The 27362-nt window shown below is 43.1% G+C and overlaps 1 protein-coding gene across 1 annotated transcript in view; it reads right to left on the minus strand.

Annotated features, from left to right (window-relative positions):
- LOC308328882 (protein kinase C epsilon type-like) overlaps positions 1 to 27362 on the minus strand; it is a 111894-nt gene that overhangs the window by 32493 nt on the left and 52039 nt on the right. The window contains exons 9-11 of the mRNA XM_080782994.1: positions 26798 to 27138; positions 26223 to 26396; positions 4870 to 5024 (exon numbers count right to left, since the gene is read on the minus strand). Of these exons, the coding sequence (XP_080639120.1) occupies positions 4870 to 5024; positions 26223 to 26396; positions 26798 to 27138 (670 nt within the window). The remainder of the gene's footprint in view (positions 1 to 4869; positions 5025 to 26222; positions 26397 to 26797; positions 27139 to 27362) is intronic.

Here is a 27362-nt window from a genome sequence, read left to right on the forward strand (position 1 = left end):
TCTGTGATTGGAATTTTACTATAATCAGCCGTGTCAATTCCTTGTGTTTGTGTTTAATTGTCTAGTCAAAGAAGTTATTAGATTTGTACGAGTGAGGCTGTGTTGGAGCTACCGGACACAAAACAACCCGGCCGCTGCATCAAATATAAATAGGTTATATTTCAAGGTAGCAACGTCACGTGTCACTCTTCCATGGCCATGTTGTAAATCACTGGGCATAATGTTGAATGGATAATGGATCTCTTAAAGGCAAATGGCAGGTGGCACGGTGATTGGTTTAATCATTGTAACGCCCCAAACCCTCACCTATGCCTAATGTAAGGGTATAATGGAGGTGTTTTAGGGACTTAGGCTGTGGCACAAGATAAAAGACAAAAGGCCACACCTCTCACACGATAATAAATCCCCTTGTAGGTCTGCTATTCTTTGAGAAATCGAAGAACGAATCTGATCTCAGGTCAGAATGGGTTAGAGAGTGTTGTGTGAAAGGGGTGCGCACTGACTGACATTGTTATAATATAAATAATTATGGTCAAAGGTGTGTGAGTCAAATGAGCTTATTATAGTTATGTCCCAATGCATAAAAAAAAAATCATATCCTTAATAGCTGACATTATTAGGTGCTGTTGCCTGTTAACACAAACATCCTGTTCCATCAAACTGAAAACGATGTGGCTGCAACACACACACACACACACACACACACACACACACACACACACACACACACACACACACACACACACACACACACACACACACACACACACACACACACACACACACACACACACACACACACACACACACACACACGCACACACACACACACAGCGTAAGCAAGGAGACAGACAGGGTCAAGTGGTTCAGCTACTGTTCTACTAAACATTAACCCATTCTGACCCGAGATCAGATTCTAAAAATGTCTTCTGCATCCTCCTGACAGTTTTCATTCTGACCTGAGATCAGATTCTAAAAAAATGTCTTCTGCGTCAGTCGCTCTTCGATTTTTCAAAAATAGCAGACCTACAAGCTCGTAGCGCGCCACCGAGTGGCGCGCTACGAGCTTGTAGGTCTGCTATTTTTCAATAGCTAAAGCACGACATGATGCTATAACACCAAAACGGGTTCCCGTTCAGAATGGGTTAGAATGGACAAGGTGCACGGTGGTGCGCCGACAGACGCGGTGGTTCCGTGATGTCAGAGAAGCAGCGTATACGCATACATATTTACAGAGAATTGTGTGGTAAGCAAATAAATAAATATCACGCGCGTGCGAAGTGAGGGGGGAGGCGCTCTTATATCGTCACACGTGACGCCGTCATACTGTATATAGTGTACACAATACATCGTCTCATTCTGGGCCAATCACAATTTGCGTCCTCACTTATATTTGTCTTCAATGTGTTTTGTGTTTTGTTTGTTTACACGGAATCCTCAAACTGTCCAGTGGGAATTCACTTTGTCTTCAGTGTTTGCGTTTATGCCTTGTGTTTGCAAAACCCTCAAAGCTGGACATTGTAGGAGAGGGGGCCCTCAAAAAACTGAAAAGCCAGTGGTTCCCAAACTTTTTCATGTCAAGGACCCAATTAGTACGCGGACCCCCATTTGACCCCCCATGCCAAGGACCCCCACGAGAGAAGATATTTACAGCTATAGCAAGTGGACTTTCAAGCATTTTCTGTCCCCTTAATGTCCATTTCTATCTCCGGGACCCCGATGTATATTGTAAAATCAAAGTCAATTGAACTCTGAGAGTGTACAAATGGAACAAAATGGACCAGTTAGGGTCCATTTGGTTCCATCTGTACACTTTGTACAATTCCATTTGGTTCCATTTGTACAATTTGCACAGGCGTTGCCGCGCGCCAACGCCTGGACGATAGAACAGTGGCGTATGTTGAAAACGTTGTTTTCGTATTAACGGTTCCCCAAACGGTTCTCATCAGTCGTCATTTAGCTCCGCTGTGTCTGTGCATGCATGCAAGCAGAGCCTGTGGTGACGTCACCCCACCTACATGAGAGAGTGGGGTCGGGGAGGATACGCCCACTGTTCTGTGCATTCAGCGACCGCCGCGGAGCGAGTGGGACAGTATGTCGAAGAGATCTCCATAGTGTGGTTAACAGAGAGGGAAATGACTGAGGCTGAGCACGCAACGTGCAATAAATGCTATATGCTATAGTTCGCTGCAAAGGTTGTTGCAACTTGTAGGCTACCAGTTGCACCACGTCCACGAGTTCTCAAAATCAGTCCACAACTCACGAGAATAATCTACAGTAGGCACATCGCGCTTGAGAGCCATGCGGAAAGCCGTGCCTGCACTCCCCGCAGCTCCACCACAGCCGGCGGCGGACGAGGATGACGCAAGGCTCGTTCACTTTCCCCAGGCTAGTAACGTAATAGAAAATAAAAACTACTAAACTTCTACAGAGCTTTTCATTAGGCGTGTTGTAGCCTACAACTGTTGTTAATGGTGTTAATTTAGACCGCCAATGACTCGACGTCCTTCTGTCTGATATTATATGAATCACGTTAAATATCACTATCAATGCTTTTGATTTGTCTCTAAATGAATCGCGTGACTGTTGAGCCCAGCGTTTAGGTGCATATACCTCCATAGATTGATTACTTTATAAAGAGTTTGCAGAAAAAAGCACAGGAACGTAGCCTACAGTTCAATACAAGGTCTGCTAAGAGGATTTTATAATCCAAGAAAGCACTATTTGTTTCCATTAGGGTAAGGGGTCCTTCATATTAAATTAATCTGAACATTAAAGACAACATTTGTCACCACAACAATATCATTATTGCAATGTGTATGTACTGTATATTTACTATACAGTACAAATTGCAATATACAGTACAAATTGCAACAATGATATTGTTGTGGTGGCTAGCTGGTGGTGGTGAAATTAAAATAATAGTGCCACCTCATAATTGTAAAGAGCATTTTCAATAATTGAATTAATGAATTTGTGTTTATTATGTACTTGGTTAGGTTAGTTATTATAAGCATAATCTATGTCAGAAAAAAAGGGGAAAAAATTCTATTGGGATCCGTTAAGGGAACCGTTAGGAACCGGAACCGTTAAGAGGGATCCGGGAAGGATTCGGAACCGTTAAAATCCTAACGAATCCCAACCCTAGTCAGCGCGCGCGTCGGACGGAGCCGGTGTGCGATAGGTTCATTGAAAATAACGGAGGCGGCTGTTTTGACGCGCGGCGTTTGCAGACGGTGTGTGCAGGGCTTTACAGACCCATAAGGGTCCATTTGGTTCCTAAATATAATTTAGCCGGGTACCCCCTGGAGGTACCCCCTGGAGTTCCCCGGACCCCACTTTGGGAACCACTGGTTTAACCCATTCTGGGCTTGGGAACCCCTTTTGGTGTTAGCATGTATGTTATGCTTTAGCTATTGAAAAATAGCAGACCTACAAGCTCATAGCGCGCCACCGAGTGGCGCGCTACGAGCTTGTAGGTCTGCTATTTTTGAAAAATCGAAGAGCGACTGACATAGAAAACATTTTTTTTAATCTGATCTCAGGTCAGAATGGAAAACTGTCAGGATGTATAGAAGACATTTTTTTAGAATCTGATCTCAGGTCAGAATGGAAAACTGTCAGGATGTAGAAGACATTTTTAGAATCTGATCTCAGGTCAGAATGGGTTAAGCTAAAGGGAAGAGGCTAACGGCTCAGTACAACAGCGGTGTGCAAATATAGGCCATGTCCGAACACACAATTAGACGATTTATGAAGGAGACGGTGAGAGGAATATACCGGCCTGGGCGAGCCCAAAAAGAAAAATACGGCAAACGTATACGACAAAAATCACACTCGTGTGAAGCGAGGGCCGCTCTTATCATCATACATCATCATATACGTCACATTCCGTGCTCAACCAATCAAATCATCCAAAAATGTCATTCCGGCCAATCATTTTTGGCGAACAGCCAAATGTTTGTATTCACACAAAGCTGGGCATTGGGGGGGGGGGGCTAGCACCCCTCAAAAAAACAGAATACATGGGAGCCAAATTTAAACCAAATTTGCTGTAAAGCTCCCGGGATAGCAATGTTGGTTTATACCAGTCCAACATGTTTGTCCCAAACGACATCCCAAACAATACATCTCAGAAAACAACGGACTGCATTGCCATTGAACTTGCTGAGGACTATGGATTGCTTAAGGCTCATACATACTAGGTTATCATCACCATTTTAGGTGATAGCTTATCACCTAAAACGGTGATAAGAGAAAGAGTTGAGGCCGTCACACTCGCGGTGATGTCCTTAAGGATTGACCCCGCCTCCCTGTGGTTCACCCAACTGTCTAGACCAATCAGTGAACGGGGTGATATAGCTCCAGAGCGAAAAGACTTGTCTGATAGTAAAAACAGAGAGATGGGTCTGTGTCCGCGGTGATAGCTGATCGTCACCGCGACTGACGTAATGGTGTATAGTTTTCCAACCCTTTAAAAACTACACCGCGGTGATAAGCTATATCACCACAAACTGCATCATATTCTGCATCATACTCCAGTTTGTGGTGATAGCTTATCACTGCGGTGTAGTTTTTTAAGGGTTAGAGAACTACAACATCACGCCATTCACCAGTGCTTAACCCATTCTGAACGGGAACCCATTTTGGCGTCAGCACCATGTCATGCTTTAGCTATTGAAAAACAGCAGACCTACAAGCTCGTAGCGCGCCACCGAGTGGCGCGCAACGAGCTTGTAGGTCTGCTATTTTTGAAAAATCGAAGAACGAATTTTTTTTTTAATCTGATCTCGGGTCAGAATGGGTTCATCAGACCAGCTGTGTGTCCACAGTGGAAACCTCGTATGAATCTGATCTCAGGTCAGTTACCTGTAGATGACGCCGTGGCGGTGGAGAAACATGAGCGCCGACGTGACCTCGGCCGCGTAGAAGCGGGAGCGCGCTTCGTCAAACTTCCTCGACCTCTGAATCTGGAACATCAGGTCTCCGCCATTCACATACTCCATCACGAAGAACAACCGGTCCTATGGGGGGGAAATATAATGGGAACAGGGAGGGATACATTTTTGGTTATTAAACATTAGCGTCATTACAACATTTCTTCCATTATTATTACATACATTTACATACAACAACATAAAACAACTCATGATCCGTCTACTACATTTGATAGCTATAGCTTCACAGTACAATTAAATCTTCAACATTGATATAATAAAGTAAATATACATGATATTGGGATATATATAGCTCCATAATGCATCTCCTTCACATCTCTTGAGTGAACAAAAACCACTTCAGCTTCTTCTTAAAACTCATATTATAGTTATCCTCATGAACAAAAAACACACATATAGGTAAAGAGTTATTTCTCTCTGAAATGCTACAACTGAGGATTGCATATATACATTGAGCTGATTGTAACGGTATAGGCCGATGTCTTAAAAAGCATTATACTGTAAATATGTTGTTATTGCCAACATGGTTTTGCTTCTGTTTATGAAACAAAATGCAGACGTATAGGGGCAATGACGTTGATTGTCTCCAAGAAGCCTTTCTCCACACCCCTATGGCCCCTCTCTCTCTCTCTCCACTCGTACACATTCTCTCTCTCTCCCCCTCTCTCTCCCCCTCTCTCTCTCTCTCTCATAGTCTCTCTACCCCACCCTCTAGGCCCTATTCTCTAGGCATCGTAAATGGCCGCTCAGGGAAAATGGCCCTCTTCCTGAATTCCAGCATGTTTCCTTAGTTCATAATATAGGAAATCAGATTGAACTTAAGTGAGAGAGGGGGGGGGTAGAGGAAGGGAGGGAGGATGGTGTGGGATATAAACAGCTCTCTATATAAGAGAGGCCTAGCTGGATATCCCTCTGAGCCATTGTTGCCCTGAGAGAGAGAGAGAGAGAGAGAGAGAGAGAGAGAGAGAGAGAGAGAGAGAGAGAGAGCAACCCTATGTAGGGGAGGACTCGACGTTTAAGCGCTTTATAGGTGAATATACTGACATTATGTCATGTCCTGGACCTTCAAACTGTCTTGCTTTTTCCACCCATAACAGGAAGTGGCCTGGTTGAGACTGACTGTATATGTATGCACAGTATATACAATACAATAGTACCACCCCTATATGTTTTAAAAGCCTCACTTAAACCATATAGGCTAGGCTACTGTGTATATTAACAAAATTAACCCTATAGGCTCTGGCTATATAGCGTCCCCTATTCTGGAAAGATATAGCCGATCTAAGTGTGACTAATTTCAGCTAAGACATTTGTCATGATTGTTTGATTGAAAACACCCATGAGGAAACACTCTAAATAGTCCAGGGCAAACCCCACACATCGGCGACTGTTTCATTGGATTAATAAGACAATACACTTTATTTAAAACTACTACTATATACTTACTATACTACTCAGTTTAGCCCGTTACGCTGACCTCTACCACTAGTGGGCGGCAGTGGCTCAGGGCGTATATGACGCAGGTAAACGCAGTCAGCGTTGTGAATGTTTGATTGATTGTTTGATTGATTGATTGATTTAAAGTGTTATTTCACAGTATATGCAGAATAGGTACATTTCAAACGAAATACAAAAACTGTTACTTTGTGGAAGTTCCATGATTACGCATTACGCTTATTTACAGTTTACAGTGACCACCAACATTTTCAATTCCTCCGAATATTTAGAGATGTACAAATATACAAAAAAAACAGAAATCATCATAAAGAAGATGATATTCATAAAGAAGGGAAAAAGTCCAGTATGGGGAGAAAGGGGGCCAGTTTTTAATTGTATAGTTGTCTGTAGGTGCTCTTTGAGAGCGGTTTTGAAGGAGTCAAGGTGGCTTATAATCGCTTCACACATGTCTTCAATTCACATGTCTTAATGGCTGTTGGCAGGGCGTTCCACATGTTAGTGGCATATAGGAGCGAAAAAGGAACGTATCCCTTGTTTGAGCTGAATCTAGGCGGCACACGGGTTTGTTGAACTCCCTCTGGTGTTGTGAGTGTGCACTTCGTTGACATTAACCCATTTTGGTGTTAGCACTATGTCATGCTTTAGCTATTGAAAAATAGCAGATCTACAAGCTCATAGCGAGCTTGTAGGGTCTGCTATTTTAGAAAAATCGAAGAGCGACTGACATTTTTTTTTAGAATCTGATCTCAGGTCAGAATGGGTTATAATCAGACCAGTGTGTGTCCTATAGTGGAAAACCTCGTATGAATCTGATCTCGGGTCAGAATGGGGTTAAGGAAATGTAAAGCGCTTCGGATAAAGGCAGCGCCTATAAATGCGTCCATTCACTGCTTCTATAGTCGATCCACTCATCCCTTTTTTGAAGAATCACTGCACTCCGCGTGTAAACAAAATCACTTCCAGTGATTCAGCCGACGGCGGGTGGCTTGTTTTCGATGGTGAACCATTACCGCAAGGAAACACGATTCACTCTGCCTAGTGTAGCCTATATGCCTCACCTTTTACCCGTGCAGGCTTTCAGTTCATCCTTTGATCATTCTTGACTCTCACAGCTCATGAGCATGGCTGCGCCAAAGCATGACGGTGAAGTATAATCTCGAGAAATCTGCTATTGAGAAGCAAGAAAGCAGGACACGGATGGCTTGAGTTCAAAACCGGTTTCTTGAGTCTCCACAATATATACCGTCTATTATGGTTGCTTGTCTTTCAAAGTCAAGATTCATGAGTATTATTATTATTATTATTATTATAGCACATTGTGAGTGAAGTGACGAAAGTCTCAATGGCACCGAAATGCCGTAATGGTTATATGGTTGTATTTTGGTGCATGCTATTAAGTAATATTCCAATTCAATGTATAGGCCTGCTTTATACAGATGAAGTTTCACCCTATATCTGATGGACAGTCCCCCCATTTGACCTCTTTTCTTTTTTTTGCCAAAAATATATGATCTACAAGCTCTGTGAGCTTTCAGACCTGCTCATTTAGGTGAATGATACCTCTGGGGTTCCATTTGAACCACCATTCAACCAACTAACCATGGTATTAGACTGTCCTAAAGGCCATAATACAAGTTCTAAAGGGACAATAAGGCACCATTATGTTCCTTCCTCAAATCACATGAAAATAGCTGATCGACATTTCTCTTATATCACATAGCTATACTTCCGTTAGTTTTTGTTATTGTGTTGTGATTGAGGATGATACTGTTTAAAATATACATCTTATGTGACTTATCTGTAAGTATCTGTTAAGTAAATATAGACAGACCTTTGAAAAGAAAAAGGATTACAGTTCAAATGGCAATTTGATCAATTTGACCGTGGGCTGTCTCGGCGGCTGCAGTGCGTATGTGGGCCATGGGCTTCTCTGGCCCATATACGAAGTGAAATACATGGCTCTTATATTTTTTGTTTCTATATCTAATGCGCTGCATGAGGAGGCCTATAGGGAACGCGGACTTACATAAGTGTCCAGTTGTCCACCTCAGCAAAGACCCCCCCCCCCCTTTTCTCCTCCAGAAAGTGAATTTAACCCATTTAGGCCTGACGTCGAAATGAAAATGAAAAAGTCTTCTGGAATCTATCTGACAGTTTTCTGAAATATACCTCACGTTCAGTGGTTCTCAATATTTCATGTCAAGGACCCCCCAAAAATATAGGCCACCGAGCCCCCGTCTGAAAATATGTTGTTCCAGAAGCAAGAGATTTGAGTTGAAATTATCCACTCTGTATAATAATATATATTCAAAGGTTTGAGGCATATTCTTTCACGATTTTCAATAGCTAAATTATAACCATGTTTAATAAAACACCAAAAAGGGGGTTCCCGCTCAAAATGGCTTAAACAGGATGTCGAAATAGTTTGTTTAAATGTACCCAGGGTCCTTGCTGGTCCCACCCAATCAAACGTGAATAAACATTTCCTGACTGTAATTAGAAATGCACAAATACTGACTTCCCAGCGCTGACACACACACACACACACACGCACACGCGTGCACGCACGCACGCTCACGCGTGCACGCACGCACACGCACACACACACACACACACACACACACACACACACACACACACACACACACACACACACACACAGTACAGAACAGACATTATAGACATGCCCACATCTATATGTGGAAACATTACCACCATGTGCAGCTGTGCACATCAACACACATTAACGCAGGACTTTATTGTTAGGTCTTTATCTTGTGTGTGCGTGTGTGTGTGTGTGTGTGTGTGTGTGTGTGTGTGTGTGTGGGGGGGGGGGGGGGGTCTCAACTAGCCCATTCCATAACCCTCGATCCCTTATATATATACTGTATACTGTACAGTGGCCATAACCCCTACATGCACGCACGCACGTGTGAAAATAAAAATGGATCTGGAATCGTTCTTCAGTTCAGGCTGCCATTAAAGGGACACTTCACCCTTTTTGCAAAAAAATATATGTTAATGACGTTTAGAAGCTTTAGAACACACTCCTGGGGGTCTTTATGTGTGTAATAATGTGGTTTTAGATATTTTAGATTGTAGCAGTGAACCTGTTGTCTCTGATGTCATGGACACTGGGCTCACTTCCTTCCTGGACTACATGTTGTCTCAGTAAGACAGCTCTCCCCCCTATCCACAAGGAGGAGCAGTGCACCAAAGAATTATGGGAATTGTAGTCCAGGAAGGTAGTGAGACCAGTGTCCATGACATCAGAGACAACAGGCTCACTGCTACAATCTAAAATATCTAAAACCACATATTACACACATAAATACCCCCAGAAAAGTGATCTAAAGCTTCTAAACGTCATTAACATATATTTTTTTGCAAAAAGGGTGAAGTGTCCCTTTAACACAAATAAGAAACAAGAGAAAAGTCACAAGTCTATATACACAGCCAAATCATCTGTGTTTATTTTTTATCCATTTCTACACTCTCAGAGTTAAATGAACACCTAGGATTGTATATGCTGTCTATAGTAGTGTCTGCATGATTTGCTTTTAAGACATTCTTTCTGAATATGGTCATATACTGTATATGACAATATCGGTCAAAGCAGGGGCAATGATGCGAAGGAAGAAAAGGGTATGGGATTTGAACTTTTGAACGCATATATATATACACACACACAAGAGTGATTTGCCTGTACCTATTTTCCTCGGAACATTAGCAGTCATTAGCGTCTGGCGGTTACTAGTCATTAACCCATTCTGAACGGGAACCCATTTTGGTGTTAGCATCATGTCGTGCTTTAGCTATTGAAAAATAGCAGATCTACAAGCTCATAGCGCGCCACCGAGTGGCGCGCTATGAGCTTGTAGGTCTGCTATTTTTGAAAAATCGAAGAGCGACTGACATTTTTTAGAATCTGATCTCAGGTCAGAATGGGTTTAATCGGACCAGTGTGTGTCCCAGTGGAAACCTCGTATGAATCTGATCTCAGGTCAGAATGGGTTAACGCACAAAGCACTCCCACTAAACATGTGGTCGGTGCTTTCGTTCAGGAAGCCTCGAAAACTGTTTTCTTTTTTCCGACTCGCGGAGCAGCGTTCGACACCACATTACGATCGAAGTTCACTGTGAGTTTAACCCATTCTGACCTGAGATCAGATTTAAAAAAAAATGTCAGTCGTTCTTCGATTTTTCAAAAATAGCAGACCTATACAAGCTCGTAGCGCGCCACTCGGTGGCGCGCTACGAGCTTGTAGATCTGCTCTTTTTCAATAGCTAAAGCATAGCATGATGCTAACGCCAAAATGGGTTCCCGTTCAGAATGGGTTAACACACGCATGCACGGTTCAGTGCCGGCTATAGATTGTTATCTCATAGCGATTCAATTCTTCATGATTCAGTTGCTCTGTTTAACGAACAAAACTAATAGCAGATCTATAAGCTCACAGAGACACATTGCATCGCACATCCTTGTGAAACATTTACTGATTATCGGTGATTAAAAAAAAAGTTAAATGAACTGTTGCTCCCTTATAGTCAGCATTGCTACTCTTATTTCAAAGTATATGTCGTTGCTGTCGAGCAGAATATCTCCATATTCAAACCCTTTTCTGTTTTTTTTTACCGCGAGTCAATGCCCTATTTCATCATATACATAAAAGCCTCACACAAAAGTAGAGCGAAAATAGCACAACCCACATGCTTGTGAGTTTGTACATTATTTTCACTGTCTCGAAATGTCTTTAAAACACAAAATAAAACGGGGTTTTGGACATATACAAGGCTTACGCCCGGCAGCAACGTTGTTCTATATAGTCACTGTGCCTTTAAGAGCCAAGCAGGATTTGATAGCGGCAGGAAATGATTCTAATTGGAGGACAGGGTGTATTGTGTGTGTGGCCCATGCTCAAGAATGTTTATCCACACACACGCGCGCACGCACGCACGCGCGCACACACACGCACACACACGCACACACACACACACACACACACGCACACACACACAGTTCTAGTTTATATGTGTATATCCTGCAGGTTTAAGGCGCTATATTGTGTTGAGCTGAAACTTGTATTTCTTTGACCGAATAAAATCAATCAGATACGTCATTATAGGCAAACACATATACCCATATAGGGGAAAAACAACAGTATACTTTACACTTATACTGTACCTCCTCTACTCATAACGTAACACACGTGCTGTACAATAATGCACCTGACCATGACTTTATAAGGCATCAACTCTCCTCACAGTCTTGAGTCTATAATGAAGACAAACTATTCAGTTACACATACGCATGCTTCCCCCCCCCCCCTTTTGCTTTGCTTCAGAACTTTATAATGATCAAAACCCAGGTCTTTTGTTTTCACAAGATCTCAAAGTATAAGGAGATATTCTGGGGGAGGAGAAAGGCAGCATGCTGGGTGGTTAAGAGGGAGGGTTGAAGAATCAATCAGCCTATATATGTCTGACGGCTGTGTCAAATTCACCACAGAGCTCACGAGGGAGCCAAATGTCTGTCAGTATACAAGAACAAGACAGATGCAGAGAGAGTGCGTCAAGAGAATTGATGTATACGAGATGACGTATCGTGAGCAGGCCATTAGTGGAGGGACATGTTTGCTGTATACGGTGGAAAAACAGCAAATGAACGCCACACATAATACTGTATGTGATGTGACACGCACGCACGCACGCACGCACGCACGCACGCACGCACGCACGCACGCACGCACGCACGCACGGCAACAAAGCTCCACGTTGGAAAGGGACAAAGAAGAAGGATGTACGACGTATAGTAGCAGTCTTGTTGGTTCGGACCTTGAACTCACTATTCTCTCCTTATTCTCTCACTGACTTTACAGTACACGCTGTGGGGCTCATGCATGGGGGTTTAAGCCTGATAATATTAATGGAATAACATTTCCTCAATAATGTCTCCATGCATCTTTTTATATCATTTTTATCCCACGATTTTGCAACCCATTTTTTCTCACCCAGTGTCAATTATCTAATGTAATCCTGGGCGCTACACTTCTTCCTCTGCCAACCGTGGGGGGGGGGGGGGGCAGCGGACTGACCTCATGCTTCCTTCTATGCATGAGGAGTCCAAGCTGTTTCTTTTCACCTGACGGGGGGGGGGGGGGGGGGGGGGAAGTTTCCCTGGCTGGACGTATAGCACGTGCAGGAAAACGTTTTTCCGACCAGTTCCAGATTCATACATCTTCCTAAACACACACACACATGCACGCACGCACGCACGCACGCACACTCACGCACACGCACGCACACACGCATACTGAGTAATTCTAAAGGGTTTTTGTTGCATGTTTTTTGTCATTTAATTTCGCTCACTTTTTTATTTTACCGCGTAAACCTGTGATGCGCTAATATATAAAGCTGATTATCTGACTATTCATAATTTTATACAACATTTATAATGAGTGTTATGACGCCTTATAAGTGCATTATAATGCACTATAAACGTGATTATAATGCATTCTAGACCTGACCTTTAACCCATTTTGGGGCGGAAACCCCTTTTGGTGTTTTAAACATTATGTTATAATTTACCTATTGAGAAATAGCAGATCTACGAGCTTGTGGGTCTTGCTATTTTTTGAAAATAGCATAGAAACTTTGTTGTACGACAGACCGTATAACAATAGCAAAATCTGTCGGAGAAAATGTTGTCTGCGCAAAATCTGTCTTGGAAGAGCCACCCATCGACTGATCTAATATAAGGCAACCTTCCCCGTGTTTCTTCACTAGTCCGATCCAGAAGAACACAGTTTGCCGGCCACTGCTACAGCGCTGACAATGAGGTATGTATCTTCCTAGCCCTGAAACATGACTGCCATGATGATTATCATGACAGTCATGACGTAACTGCACCCTGTTTTTGGCGCTCGCTACATTTACAACTTTTCCGTATATATATAAACATTCGTATTTCAAATATAAAGTACTCACAATTTGTCCCACGGGTGTTTAGTTAGTTGCTGCACCAGCGATTAGAATTGCTGCATCCCGCGGTGTTTAATAAAAAGCATTTTTATCCGAGCACCCCCGGCTACGTTTTTCAAACGGGGTTCGTTTGGGAAATCCACAGTTGCACACCGGGAGCGCACTCGCCTATTGGTCTGTATTGGCAGGGCGGTCAGCGTACCTATATCGAACACACCGAGTGCCACCCTCCTACTCCTAGGGGCGCGTAGTTGAAAGCCAATGGCAAAATAACAGCTCGGATAAAAATGCTTTTTATTAAACAACGCGGGATGCAGCAATTCTAATCGCTGGTGCTGCAACTAACTAACACCCGTGGGACAAATTGTGAGCACTTTATATTTGAAATACGAATGTTTATATACAGTATACGTATTTTTTGTAAATGTAGCGAGCGCCAAAAACAGGCTGCAGTTACTTCATGATTCTCGTATGAATACGAGAGTCATGAACCATGGCTAATATCTTCCCTTCTTCTCTGGAGTCCTGCCTCAAAGCAGACCAGAGGTATAGAAAACTGTCATTCCCCTGATGTCATCGCTATTAGGGACACACGCATCAGTAAAGCAGGAACTGGGGATGGCAATGGAGGACCGGGAAAGTCTGGCGTGGCATTGTTGAAATCCACGATCTCGAAAGCACTATATGCCTATATGGCACAAATGCATGGGGATTAATTTCCTGGGCCACTCGTTGTTCTGAAAGGGGGAGGGACTGCGACGCTCTATAGCGGTTGGGATCAAGGTGAAAGGGTTAATAATTGACAGGGAATTAGTATTATATATACTGTAAATATGATTTCTAAATACAGTGACCTAAAATCTGACAATAATAACTTGCAGGTATAGTCGTCCAGGGACCCTGGTAGCAGAAGCATGTTTGCCCTTAACCCATTTTGGGGCGGGAACCCCTTTTGGTGTTAGCATCATGTTATGCTTTAGCTATTGAAAAATAGCAGACCTACAAGCTCGTAGCGCGCCACTCGGTGGCGCGCTATGAGCTTGTAGGTCTGCTACGAGCTTGTGAGCTTGTAGGTCTGCTATTTTTGAAAAATCGAAGAGCGACCGACGTAGAAACATATCATGAGGCAACGCGATGAACCTTTATTCGGGCATTTTTCTTTGTCACACCGTGGAAAAGGAAAGCCAGCCATGCAGAGAGAGAGAACATTTATAGGAGACTTTCAGCCAAATATATGCTTTTTTTTTATAAATGTTTGATTGCATCAGACAACTCTGACACATAAATTACACCCACAGACCTGTGGGCAATGTGTCATTTAGTGTGTGTAACACTGTGTGCGTGTGCGTGCGTGCGTGTGTGTGTGTGTGTGTGCGTGCGCGTGCGTGTGTGTGTGTTTAGAGGCATTCAATAATGACAGAAAATGTTTTTTTCATGTAAAAAGCATGCACGCGCACACACATATGCACGCCGCGCACGCGCGCACGCACGCACACGCAGATGTACAAACATTCCCACGTTCCTCTCTGCTGGGGTCAGCCAGGAGGGGCGGAGTTAAGAGGCAATTAAGGCTAAATCTGACGCAGGCTGTCGTCCCCAAGAGCTCTGAATGACAGAGGAACAGCACACACAAAAGAGGCAATTCCACATAATAATCTGTAGTCTATAATATACGGTCTTTATACATTAAAATGAATGCCCTGCGATGGCCGTGTGCGGTTGTGTTATAATCATAATGTGGGCAGCTTGCATATATAGTCCATATACCTAATTTTTTTTATTCGAGTCAAGCTATAATTCCCGTTTCATTCGTGCGTCTGCGGCAGCACATGTATACGCGTGTTGGTATTCAGGTCTTTGGGGGACATTCCGTTTCCGCTCGTATCTCAGAATAAACAAGGCCCGATGGTAGATTGCAGATGCTCATCTCGTCTCATCTCATACGCTCTTTAACCAGCGGGAGCTCCGGTAATAGCACAACAAGTCTCGTGCCGTGCATTTGAGACAATGCCGTCTGGCGCGTCACGTCATGTTTTTCTACCCCAACATACGCATCAATAAAGGGTCCATTTTGGATACATGTACTCATGAGCGAAAGTATATAACACTTTCCCTGCAGGGGACCAACCACTGCTATAGCCCCCTGAGTGAATGAAAACATTATAAAAGATGGAGGTATACATTCATTGTTCAAGTGGATCAGATGACAAGAGAGATGACAATATGGAGAAGATCCATTCATGCGCTGTAACAGTGGTATAGGTTGCGTATCCGTACAGACATTAAGATTAAAACAAGTAAGACGCGCGCATGTGGGAAGCGAACACAGCTCATGAATTGCAATAACAATTAGAATAAATTACGTACTTTAGCATGTTTTTTTTGTTTTTTTTTTAAGTGTTTTTTTAAGTTTTAAGTTATTTTAAAGTTTTTTTTTTTTTTTTAAGTTAAGTTTTTTGAGTGGTGCAACCACTCCAAGGAACAGCAATGTCCGTGCACCTATGTATGTATGTATAAGCACCAGTATAATGAGTACCAGTAGGGGCGCTGTTTGACATAGACAGGGCTCCATTTTCGTCACCGCTAAACGCCTTATCCCTAAACTTCTTTGCCTTTTTTTTTTTTTACTATTTTGAAAAACATTTTTGAATACCGGTAGTTCAACTAGCCAATCTACATTGACACGTTGTGAGCTTGTAGACTGGCCATTTTAACTATTCAAAATGTTTAGCAAAATAGTAAAAAAAAAAAGAAGAAAAAAAAAGGCAAAGAAGTTTAGGGATAAGGGGTTTAGCGGTGACGGAAATGGAGCCCATTGTGTCCATCTTCACCTATTGGTTGGTTTCTATCTTTCTCCCATTCATTCATTCCTGACTCTCTCTCTCTCTCTCTCTCTCTTCTGTATTTGTCTGTGTCTGTCAGTCTCTCACTCTCTATGCACAGTCAAATCATCAGTGCTAATTCATCCACTTGTAACTATAACGAGTGCAGGAATGTTATTTGGTAACATTTGGTACATTCTCAACATTAAAAGAACACTGTGTACCTCTCTTTGTTGGTACATTCTCAACATTAAAAGAACACTGTGTACCTCTCTCTGTTGGTACATTCTCAACATTAAAAGAACACTGTGTACCTCTCTTTGTTGGTACATTCTCAACATTAAAAGAACACTGTGTACCTCTCTCTGTTGGTACATTCTCAAACATTAAAAGAACACTGTGTACCTCTCTCTGTTGGTACATTCTCAACATTAAAAGAACACTGTGTACCTCTCTCTGTTGGTACATTCTCAAACATTAAAAGAACACTGTGTACCTCTCTCTGTTGGTACATTCTCAAACATTAAAAGAACACTGTGTACCTCTCTCTGTTGGTACATTCTCAACATTAAAAGAACACTGTGTACCTCTCTCTGTTGGTACATTCTCAACATTAAAAGAACACTGTGTACCTCTCTCTGTTGGTACATTCTCAACATTAAAAGAACCCCGTGTACCTCTCTTTGTTGGTACATTCTCAGCATTAAAGAACACTGTGTACCTCTCTCTGTTGGTACATTCTCAACATTAAAAGAACACTGTGTACCTCTCTTTGTTGGTACATTCTCAGCATTAAAGAACACTGTGTACCTCTCTTTGTTGGTACATTCTCAACATTAAAAGAACACTGTGTACCTCTCTCTGTTGGTACATTCTCAGCATTAAAAGAACACTGTGTACCTCTCTCTGTTGGTACATTCTCAAACATTAAAAGAACGCTTTGTACCTCTCTTTGTTGGTACATTCTCAAACATTAAAAGAACACTGTGTACCTCTCTCTGTTGGTACATTCTCAACATTAAAAGAACGCTGTGTAACTCTCTTTGTTGGTACATTCTCAACATTAAAAGAACGCTGTGTACCTCTCTTTGTTGGTACATTCTCAAACATTAAAAGAACACTGTGTACCTCTCTCTGTTGGTACATTCTCAAACATTAAAAGAACACTGTGTACCTCTCTTTGTTGGTACATTCTCAACATTAAAAGAACGCTGTGTACCTCTCTTTGTTGGTACATTCTCAACATTAAAAGAACGCTGTGTACCTCTCTCTGTTGGTACATTCTCAAACATTAAAAGAACACTGTGTACCTCTCTCTGTTGGTACATTCTCAAACATTAAAAGAACTCTGTGTACCTCTCTTTGTTGCCGTCTAGCCTCATTTATGCTCAATTGCGCACGGCCCCGGCCAGTAAGTCACATGGCAAAAAAAGCAGATCGACAAGCTACAAGAAACCCGGGCCTATACACCAGCTCACAATGTGTCGCATAGTAGATACGTGACAGGGGGGGGGGGGGGTTGCTTTTTTTCGATGACAAAGTAATATGAATCAGGCTTCTGTCTGTCTGTCTCTGTCTGTCTCTGTCTGTCATCCCCTCCCAGTGTGTTTCTGTCCCTCGCTGGCTGTGTTTCCTCTCTGCAGAGAACAAAGGTTCTTTGAGGTACCTGGCCGTCCCCGCTCCTCGCTCTGATGTAACAGTAATCACAGCTTGTTAAAGAGCACTCTCACTCCACCCATGCACCCTCTGTTTTCTGTTACACACTTCCCCTCTCTCTCTCTCTCTCTCTCTCTCTCTGCTGCACTCCTCATAATAACCATTATCTTCATTCATCTATATTACAAAATGTAGGCTATACAAACATAAAGGCATTAAAATACAAAAGGATGCTGTGGTCATCTGAACCCAAACATCTTATTAATTATAACATATGTCATATTTTACTTTTGCACGATAATCACTAAACCAGTTATTCCATATCACCAAATGTTTATTTGAAATAACTTCCGTCTATTGATAATGAATAGATGATTTGACTTGATCCTTCCGGACCCTCCTCTGTATTCCCTGCCCGTCACTCATGACAGCGTGTGTGAGGTCGGAGCCCAAGCGACCGTTATATAACCTTATTTACATTTTTTCACTGGTAATTAGGCTGATAGGAGCACGGCCTCGATCCCTCCACTGATTAGGAAGGGGAGAGACAGAGAGAGAGAGAGAGAGAGAGAGAGAAGGAGAGAGAAAATTAGAAGGATCGGGTGGGACTCGGGAGGGAGAGGGAATGGTAAAGTGGGTGAGACACAATAGGTCATAGGTCACACAAAGTACAATGATAGTTTCTCTACTATAGTGTACACACACAAACACAGTCACACACACGCACACACAAGCACACACGCACGCCACGCACGCACGCACGCACGCACACACATAACCCTAACCCTATAGCCAAAAAAGCGAAACCTATACGTTTTTTTATTTATTTTATCCCACGATTTTTCAACCCATTTTTTTTTCACCCTGCAGTTTCAATTATCTGATGTAATCCCTGGCGCTACACTTCCTCTGCCAACCTGGGGGGGGGGGGGGGCAGCGGACTGACCTCATGCTTCCTTCTATGCATGAGGAGAACATGCAAACTCCACACAGAAAAGGCCCTTTCGCCGACCCCACCTCGGGTATATGGACACTGATGACGCGGAGGAGGAGGAGGGAAAGCTGCTATACCCCCAGCGCCCCCAGCGGGAATCGAACCCAGGACCTTCTATAGCTGCGAGGCGACAGCACTACTGACTGTGCCACCTTCCCCCCTAGTTTGACCACAGGGGCTAACTGGGGACAGGGGGTGGGGGGGGGGGGACTTCTTATATAATGGTCAGCACACTTTATAGAAGAATTATCCTAAAAAAATGATATTTGAATTTAGTGAAATCATTGAATATACCTTTAACTTTTCGGTATCAGGTACGGTCGCCCTTAAACCATCTCGGCCCTCCGTTTTTCCGGTCCGACGTTTCTTGCATTCTTTATTTAGGTTCGAAATAAGTTCAGGGTTAGACATCATTCTAGGGGTTAAGTTTAGGTATACAGGGTTAGGTTCAGGCATATAGTTTTACTGAGGTTAATGTTAAGAAAAAGGTTAGGTATTAATTTCTACTTGCAAAAAATAGATTTCAACCTTACTACTACTTTGTACTACTAGGACTAAGACTAAAAAAATAAAGTTTGATGAAAAATGTATAATAATTATATAATAATTATATAATAAATTATAATAAATTAATAATTTACATTTGGGGGATATCTTGCACAATAATGAATAAAACATGTTCTAGACATTTTAATGATCACAAAAAAACATATATTACAATTATTCTACCTACTTGTATTAGGGTAAAGGTCAAAAGTCTTAGGTTAAACATTTTCTTATTTGTGTGAATTTCAGCCTCTGTGGGGGGTGTTTATATGCAAATATCATGACCAATGGCATTGAAATGGCATTGCAATGACCATCACTGATGACGTTTAGGTGAAAAAATAACAGAAAATAATAATAATAATAATTTAGTAATTAATTAAAGTAAAATTGTTGCTAAAAAGCAACGCTGGGTCTTAAAGGGTTAACCGTTTTTTTTTGCATAATTTATTTAGGTCTCTTTAGGAATGCCGATTCTCGCACCGGGGCGAGTCGGTGAAGGGGCGTGGTAGTTTGGTATTCAACCTTTTCGCTGCTATCCAAGTTTATAAACGTAGCTATAGGCTATCGGTATACCTAAAGGTGGCGCAACTATACGCGTATGTTCCTAGACAACCGTATACTCCATATATGAAAGCGCGCCGACCGTCAATTCACCTCTTAGCATTGCTCCGGTTAGCATGGAGAGCCTCCGTCACCCCACCAGCTATGGGATTATTTTTAAATCCAGCTCCGTCGAGCCTCCGTTATTAAACGGGATTTTCAAAGCGCCGTGTCTCAAAAAAGCTTCGAGCGCTGTCCGCGGCGGTGGTGGGCCGCCGGCCGCGCACCCCGGCGATCGTAAATCATTCGTGAGTTTGTATCGCATCGCTGAGCACATGTAACTGGCCGTAATGATATAGCTATACGGTCGACTGAGGAAAGGCAATGGTCGTCACGTGACTGGGCTGCGCTTTCTTTCGCGGGAGCCAAACTGCAATCGGAAGTTGGGCAGAATGCACTGGAGTCAATTACGTATGAGAGCTCAGCTGTGGAGCTCAGTGACGGGAACCTATCATTCTTGGGGACAAAATGTGTATACGTGTATTTACATTCAGTATAGACCTGAGTGACGTTCAGCAGCTATCACCCTGAGGTGTTGTGGCTGTGGGGGCTCGTCTCACTTCAAGCTCTCAGCCATGGGACCCCGTGCAGGGTGACGGTTACGGTGTGACTTGCTCGTTGCGCACTAGTGGGCCATAGATGGCCTACTAGTGCGCAAGCAGAGCGTGCAAGTACTTTCAACCGCTATACAAACTGTCAAATCTCTCAGTTCCTGAGTCACACCATAAGGACTTTACATGCTATATAGAAGATGAACAGTGGTTCAAAGGGTCTCCACCTATCTGGGGGGGAAGTCTACCCTCCGGTGTGTGCTGGGCTGGGCTGTACTTTGCTGAAATAAACAATCGGAAACCATCTCATCTTCTGACTCCCGCGTCTCACAAACTTCATCGAGTGCTCTCCCAGTTCTAGCAGTGTTTCGTATAATAGAACTAGAGCGTGTGGTAGACACCAGATACCACACAAGCTCATGAACAAACACTTTCTGAATGGCCGAGACCTTTTGTAAAGTAATCGCTTCTGGAAAATAACAGAAGACATAATTATGACACATTATTGTCTGCTGTGTTGCTCTAAGATGTGTACACTGTGTAATTGTATGCGGTAAGGCTATTACTTGGAAATATACGGTACTGTACGCACGTACGGCATTGCTCACAAACAGTACTTTGCACGATTGCAACTTGTGCATATACGTAATGTTTGTAACCGTAGGTTTTTCAGAAAATGTGCACACAAAGACGGCTGGAATGAATGCAGAGGAAACACAGTATGAAGTGTCCAATGTACTATCAATGAAACCGCACCAAGTATTGCGAGACTTCCCACCGTTTCCTGTCTGGCGGCCAAATCTCGCGATACTTCGGAGCCAGAAACGACACCTGCTGCTGTTTTAGATCCTCAGATAAAATGATGTACTGTGCACTCTGTGCACATCGGAAAAGTAAGTGATTAGAAAACAACCTGTGTTTAAATGTCTTCTGTTATTTTCCAGAAGTGATTACTTTACAAAAGGTCTCAATTGTTCATGAATAATGTTTGTTATGAGCCGGCTCCATTCACTGCCATGTAGTCATTGCACTTCCGGTGTGAGTTTGGCTCCCATGAAAGTGTCCATTTTAAAGTGTCATGGCGCGGCGCGGTCATGATGATGTCACGTGCATACCCTCCATTATTTTGTGACATTGCGCTTTCAGACTTGTCTCGCTTTATCTCCCGCCTCTGCTCTCACTCGCTGGGCTTTCTACGGTGCTGTCTATAACTGAAGCAGAAAGGCCTTCTAAACTGACTGAGCAAGTGATCCGACATCACTCAAAAGATGCATAGTATTGGTAAAAGACGTATAGACCTTACACGGAAAGCAGCTTAAGGAACAATACAGTGTTTTATTAGACAGTGCAGGTCAGGAGTGCTAAACGGGGTGGGGATGATTTCAGAATCAAAGCTATATAGGTCCAGTTAACCACAAGGTCCATCTTATGTACTTACATGCACTTTTCTGTAATGCCCTGCATTAGGGGAAAGAACATGTGAGACATGAGCTAAGTCATTAGAACATTGGTGTCAACATTAGTCCAGTTAAACCAAGTGGAAACACCATTACATAAGGCACCAAGAAGTGTGTGTGTGTGTGTGTGTGTGTGTGTGTGTGTGTGTGTGTGTGTGTGTGTGTGTGTGTGTGTGTGCTGTGATAGGAGAAGGATATCAAATGGAACACAACCACCCTAAAGACTAATCATTGTGTATATTCCTGCACTATACCTGCATCGAGTTATCTTGGTACACAGAAGTTGATCTATTGAAGATTCTGACCTTCAAAGTACATAATTTTTGTTTTGATTGTATTGCTGTACTGTTGTTTTGTTCTTTCTGCTTTGGCAATGTAAACGTATGTTTTCTCATGCCAATAAAGCCCTTTGAATTGAATTGTGTGTGTGTGTGTGTGTGTGTGTGTGTGTGTGTGTGTGTGTGTGGAAGTGATGACACAAAGAAATGAGCAGACAAAATTGGAATTGGAACACTATACCATTTAAGCTGATACATGGGTATTCCTTCCTGATTGGCTGAAATTGACAACCCACCTGAAAATGTATTTTCTGTTTAGTAAAGAGCTAGAGAGAGTGTGAGACCCGTTCAGTTTAACCCATTCTGACCTGAGATCAGATTAATTTTTTTTTAAACGTTTTCTGAAAAAGCTTTGTTTCCGTGTCAGTCGTCGATCTTTCAAAAATAGCAGACCTACAAGCTCGTAGCGCGCCACTCGGTGGCACACTATGAGCTTGTAGATCTGCTATTTTTCAATAGCTAAAGCATAACATGATGCTAACACCAAAAGGGGTTCCCGCGGCCAAGCACAGATTTGTGAATGACGCCCATTGATCTGGTCGTTATGCAGGAAAGTGTGATTGGAAAAAGTACTCCCGTAAAAGTATCAATACTGCAAATACTAGCCTACTAAAAGTCCGGAATTCAACATTTACTTGAGTAAAAGTACAAAAGTATCGGGGTGTGTGTGTGTGTGTGTGTGTGTGTGTGTGTGTGTGTGTGAGAACAAACAGCATATGGAATACACATCAGGCTGATAAGGATCAAAGCGGTTATATAAGACCCTCAACAATCCACTTTTTTCTGCAACTAATCGCTCACACTGTTTCTTTGTGCTGTGTGTGTGTGTGTGTGTGTGTGCGTGCGTGCGTGCGTGTGTGCATGTGTGTGCGTGCGTGTGCGTGCGTGCGTGTGCGTGTGTGCGTGTGTGTGCGTGTGTTTGTGTGCGTGCGTGCGCAACAGTGAGGGAAAATGACAAAGAAAGAAAGAAAATGAATTAAGATCATGCTATTATTATGAAAATATCTCTCATTATCTTTCTGTCTGTCTGTCTGTCCATCCACCTCTCTCTCTCTCTCTCTCTCTCTCTCTCTGTCCCTAACCGTGTGTGTGCACGCATCCCCGCTCGTGCGTGCCTATGTGTGTATTTGTTTTCATTTACGTTTGGGGGAATTGAGAGACGCCATCATTAAAGTAGGGCTCTCCAGAACATTCTGTGAAAATAAACAAAATGTCCCATGCTCTATCTCCTAACTCCTCTCCTAACTCCTCTCTTCTGCATGCTGTATCCTCTCTGTGTATCATTTTTTCCCTCCATTAAATATGTCTTTAATGAGTCTATAGCCCCTGAGACCCTGAAAGCGTCATGAAGCTCACGTCATCAACATTGTTCACAACAGCCGTGTGGCCACGGTGGAGGCGTCGAGTGGACACATCATAACCTGTTCTAACCGGTTCTATTTTGGAGCAAAACAAAACCACCAAACACATTGGCGTACCTGGATATTGCATCAAGCCCTGCAGGCATTGACCAGTTCAAACTTTGTATTGCGAGTGTACGAAGTTTGGCCATTCTAAGCCAAAAACACATCAGTTAAACTAAAGACAATGACTAAAACTTAACTAAACTAAACGTAAAAAAGAAAATACATATACCGGTATTAATAATTGCAGTGCAGGCGAATATATATATATATATATATATATATATAGACTGACGCTTCAAATCATCCTTCCTTCGATGGCCTATCCTGACGCGCCCCGTTGACACTGTCTATCTGTCAGGAACTTAACTGCCTTTTGTATTATTATAAAAAAAATTCCCCTCTTTTTGTTACTTAAGACATTTTTATTTACACTGTCCGATGGAGTTTAGCAGTCACGTTTATACCCATAGGAAACAGAAATCACGTATTACATAAACCTTAGCAATAAGTACAGTAAATGCTGAAGGGAACACTTATGCAATAAGCCATAGACAAAACATATACAGTAGAGCCTAACTACTACCACCCACAGCTTCCTGTTGTGCGTGCGTGCGTATGTTCATATGCGTGCGTGTGGGTCCGTCTAGTCTGTGTCACCATCTACAGCAAGTTAGCCAGTGGCAAAAGAGAGGAGAGGATTATCATATCGTAAAGCAAACATTTGAACGCAATGGGTCAGAAAGTCTACAGATGGACCAAACTAGTGAATACTTTTTGCAATTAAATGCATTCAATGACCACATTTTTACCATGAACTCTTTTCTCATTCATGCTCCATATTAAGCGGCAAACGGTAATGTAGTCTAAAAAAGACAGGAACACAGCAGACTCATTAGACTGGCTTAATCTTAACGGTTGAGAGTGGAGGCTACAAATGTGAGCTAATGTTGCCCTCTAGTGGTAAAGTGGTACAAGGTCGTGTGGTTCAAGGTTGCGTGTGTGTGTGTGTGTGTGTGTGTGTGTGTGTGTGTGTGTGTGTGTGTGTGTGTGTGACGTGTGTGTGTGGTTGTGTGTGCGTGCGTGCGTGTGTGTGATTTTAGTTTTGAATAGTTTTCATTACATTTTAGTCACATTTTAGTCACCTGGAATGTTTTAGTGTTAAGTCTAGTTTTAGTCGACTGAATATCACAAGATTTTAGTCGACTAAATCTACAGTTGATTTTAGTCGACTAAATCTACAGTTGATTTTAGTCGACTAAAATCTACAGTTGATATTAGTCGACTAAAATCTACAGTTGATTTTAGTCGACTAAAATCTACAGTTGATTTAGTCGACTAAAATGTATTTTGTCAGGCCCTTGATGCCGTCGTAATGGCCGACTTTACATCTACAAGCTCACAACTTTGTGAGTTTGTGATTGGCTGTTTTCACCAAGTGTAAAATGACTTGTCTTGTACTTATACTGGATCTCTTGTCCACTATAGTGACTAGTCCCCTTCCTAACATTTTAGTCTAGTTTTTAAATTGTTAACTGAAATTGTCAATATATAATATATATAGTTTTTGTCATCAAGCTTAGTTTTCATTTAGTTTCGTCGGTGAAAAAAACAGGTAGTCGACGAACATTTTTCGTCGTAGTTTCAGTCGACGAAATCAACATTTATGTGCACTTTATCTAAAGTCCACACCCACAACACCAGAGGGAGGGAGTGCAACGAACGAACCATGTACAGCCCAGATTCGGCACAAACAAGGGACTCAATTACTTTCGCTCCCATGCCACCCAAATGTGGAACGCCCTACCAACAGACATTAAGACATGCGAATCCCTTGACTCCTTCAAAACCGCTCTCAAAGGGCTGCACCTATACGGACGGCTGCAATTCGAAACTGGCCCCACGTAAAATCTGAATCTGAATTAATGCTTAATTGGGGTCGTCCACTCACAGTTAACAGTCTTTGTATTGAGTTTGTGCTTGAAATGTACTGTAATTCTGCAAACTGTTAATGAATATTTCAATCAATCAATCAATCAATCAATCAATCATCTACTGGAGATGCGGTGTACGACTTTGGATTTGGAAACATAATATTAGCTCAACGCAAAAATGCTGTGTTCAAGTTCAAGTTCAGGAGACTTCGGTAAAAAGTCTGGAAGCAGCAGAAGAGCTGGGTCAGGTAGGGGTGTTTCCTACCTTGGTCTGGAAGCAGCAGAAGAGCTGGGTCAGGTAGGGGTGTTTCCTACCTTGGTCTGGAAGCAGCAGAAGAGCTGGGTCAGGTAGGGGTGTTTCCTACCTTGGTCTAGAAGCAGCAGAAGAGCTGGGTCAGGTAGGGGTGTTTTTTCCTACCTTGGTCTGGAAGCAGCAGAAGAGCTGGGTCAGGTAGGGGTGTTTCCTACCTTGGTCTGGAAGCAGCAGAAGAGCTGGGTCAGGTAGGGGTGTTTTTTCCTACCTTGGTCTGGAAGCAGCAGAAGAGCTGGGTCAGGTAGGGGTGTTTCCTGGCCAGTGCGAGGATGCGTTTCTCCGTCAGTGTACAGTCGACGTCGTCGTCCTGCAGAATGACGTCTTTCTTCAGAACCTTGACAGCGTACACCTCGTCACTGCCTTTCAGCTCCGCCAGCATCACCTGCGCACACACACACACACACACACACACACACACACACACACACACCGTACACGTTACAGTGCATTAGATCAGATTAAGATGAATTATGATTGAATTACATTAGATGACATTATATTACATTGAATGTAATCACGTTACGTTAGACTGTATTAGTTTAAAAGGCATTAGATCGCGTGACCGAAATCAATCTTGCTTGTACGACGCAGGGAATCGACGGAGTGACAGAGAGAAGATGTAGGTGAACTCATATTATTTTGGAAGAGAGGGAGGAAACAGCAGGGGGAGAGAAAATGGAGAGGAGAGGAGAGGGGAGGAGAGGGGAGGGGTTAGGAGAAGAGAAGAGAAGAGAAGAGAAGAGAAGAGAAGAGAAGAGAAGAGAAGAGAAGAGAAGAGGAGACCTTTCCGAAGCTGCCTTTCCCCAGGACTTTGATGAACACAAAGTCGTCCAGGTTCACCCGCTTGGCCTCCAGAGCGCCGTTGCGACCTTTCACCTCCCCGTTCTCCCTCCTCCCCTCCTCGTCCTCGGCCACCGCTCCCCCTCCTCCTCCTCCTCCTCCTCCTCCCTCCACGCGTGACCGTCTGTCCTCCGCCCCCCCGCCGCCGCCGCCGCCGTGTCCCCTGTCCCCGAGGCCGGCGGAGACGGAGGCGGAGGTGGCGAGGGGGTGCGTCTTGCGCGTGGACTCGTCCCCGCGCTGGTCAAAGGACAGGGCCTTCCGAATGTTGTCCAGCTCCTTCAGGTCTGAACGACGGGGGGGAGAGAGAGAGAGAGAGAGAGAGAGAGAGAGAGAGAGCAGAAAACAAGCTCCAGTTGTTCCATTTGGAGCTTTGACTCATTGATGATTTGATTGTAAAAGCTGCACCACACATGTGCGATTACGTGTGTAAATCACACCACTTGAAAACGGTCATGTGTGAAATAATAATATCGCTGTATGGAGGTTTGGGAGCATTCAATTGGTTGTG

This window comes from Protomyctophum bolini, assembly GCF_963924005.1.
Source record: "Protomyctophum bolini genome assembly, chromosome: 14".
Classification (NCBI taxonomy): Eukaryota; Metazoa; Chordata; class Actinopteri; order Myctophiformes; family Myctophidae; genus Protomyctophum; species Protomyctophum bolini.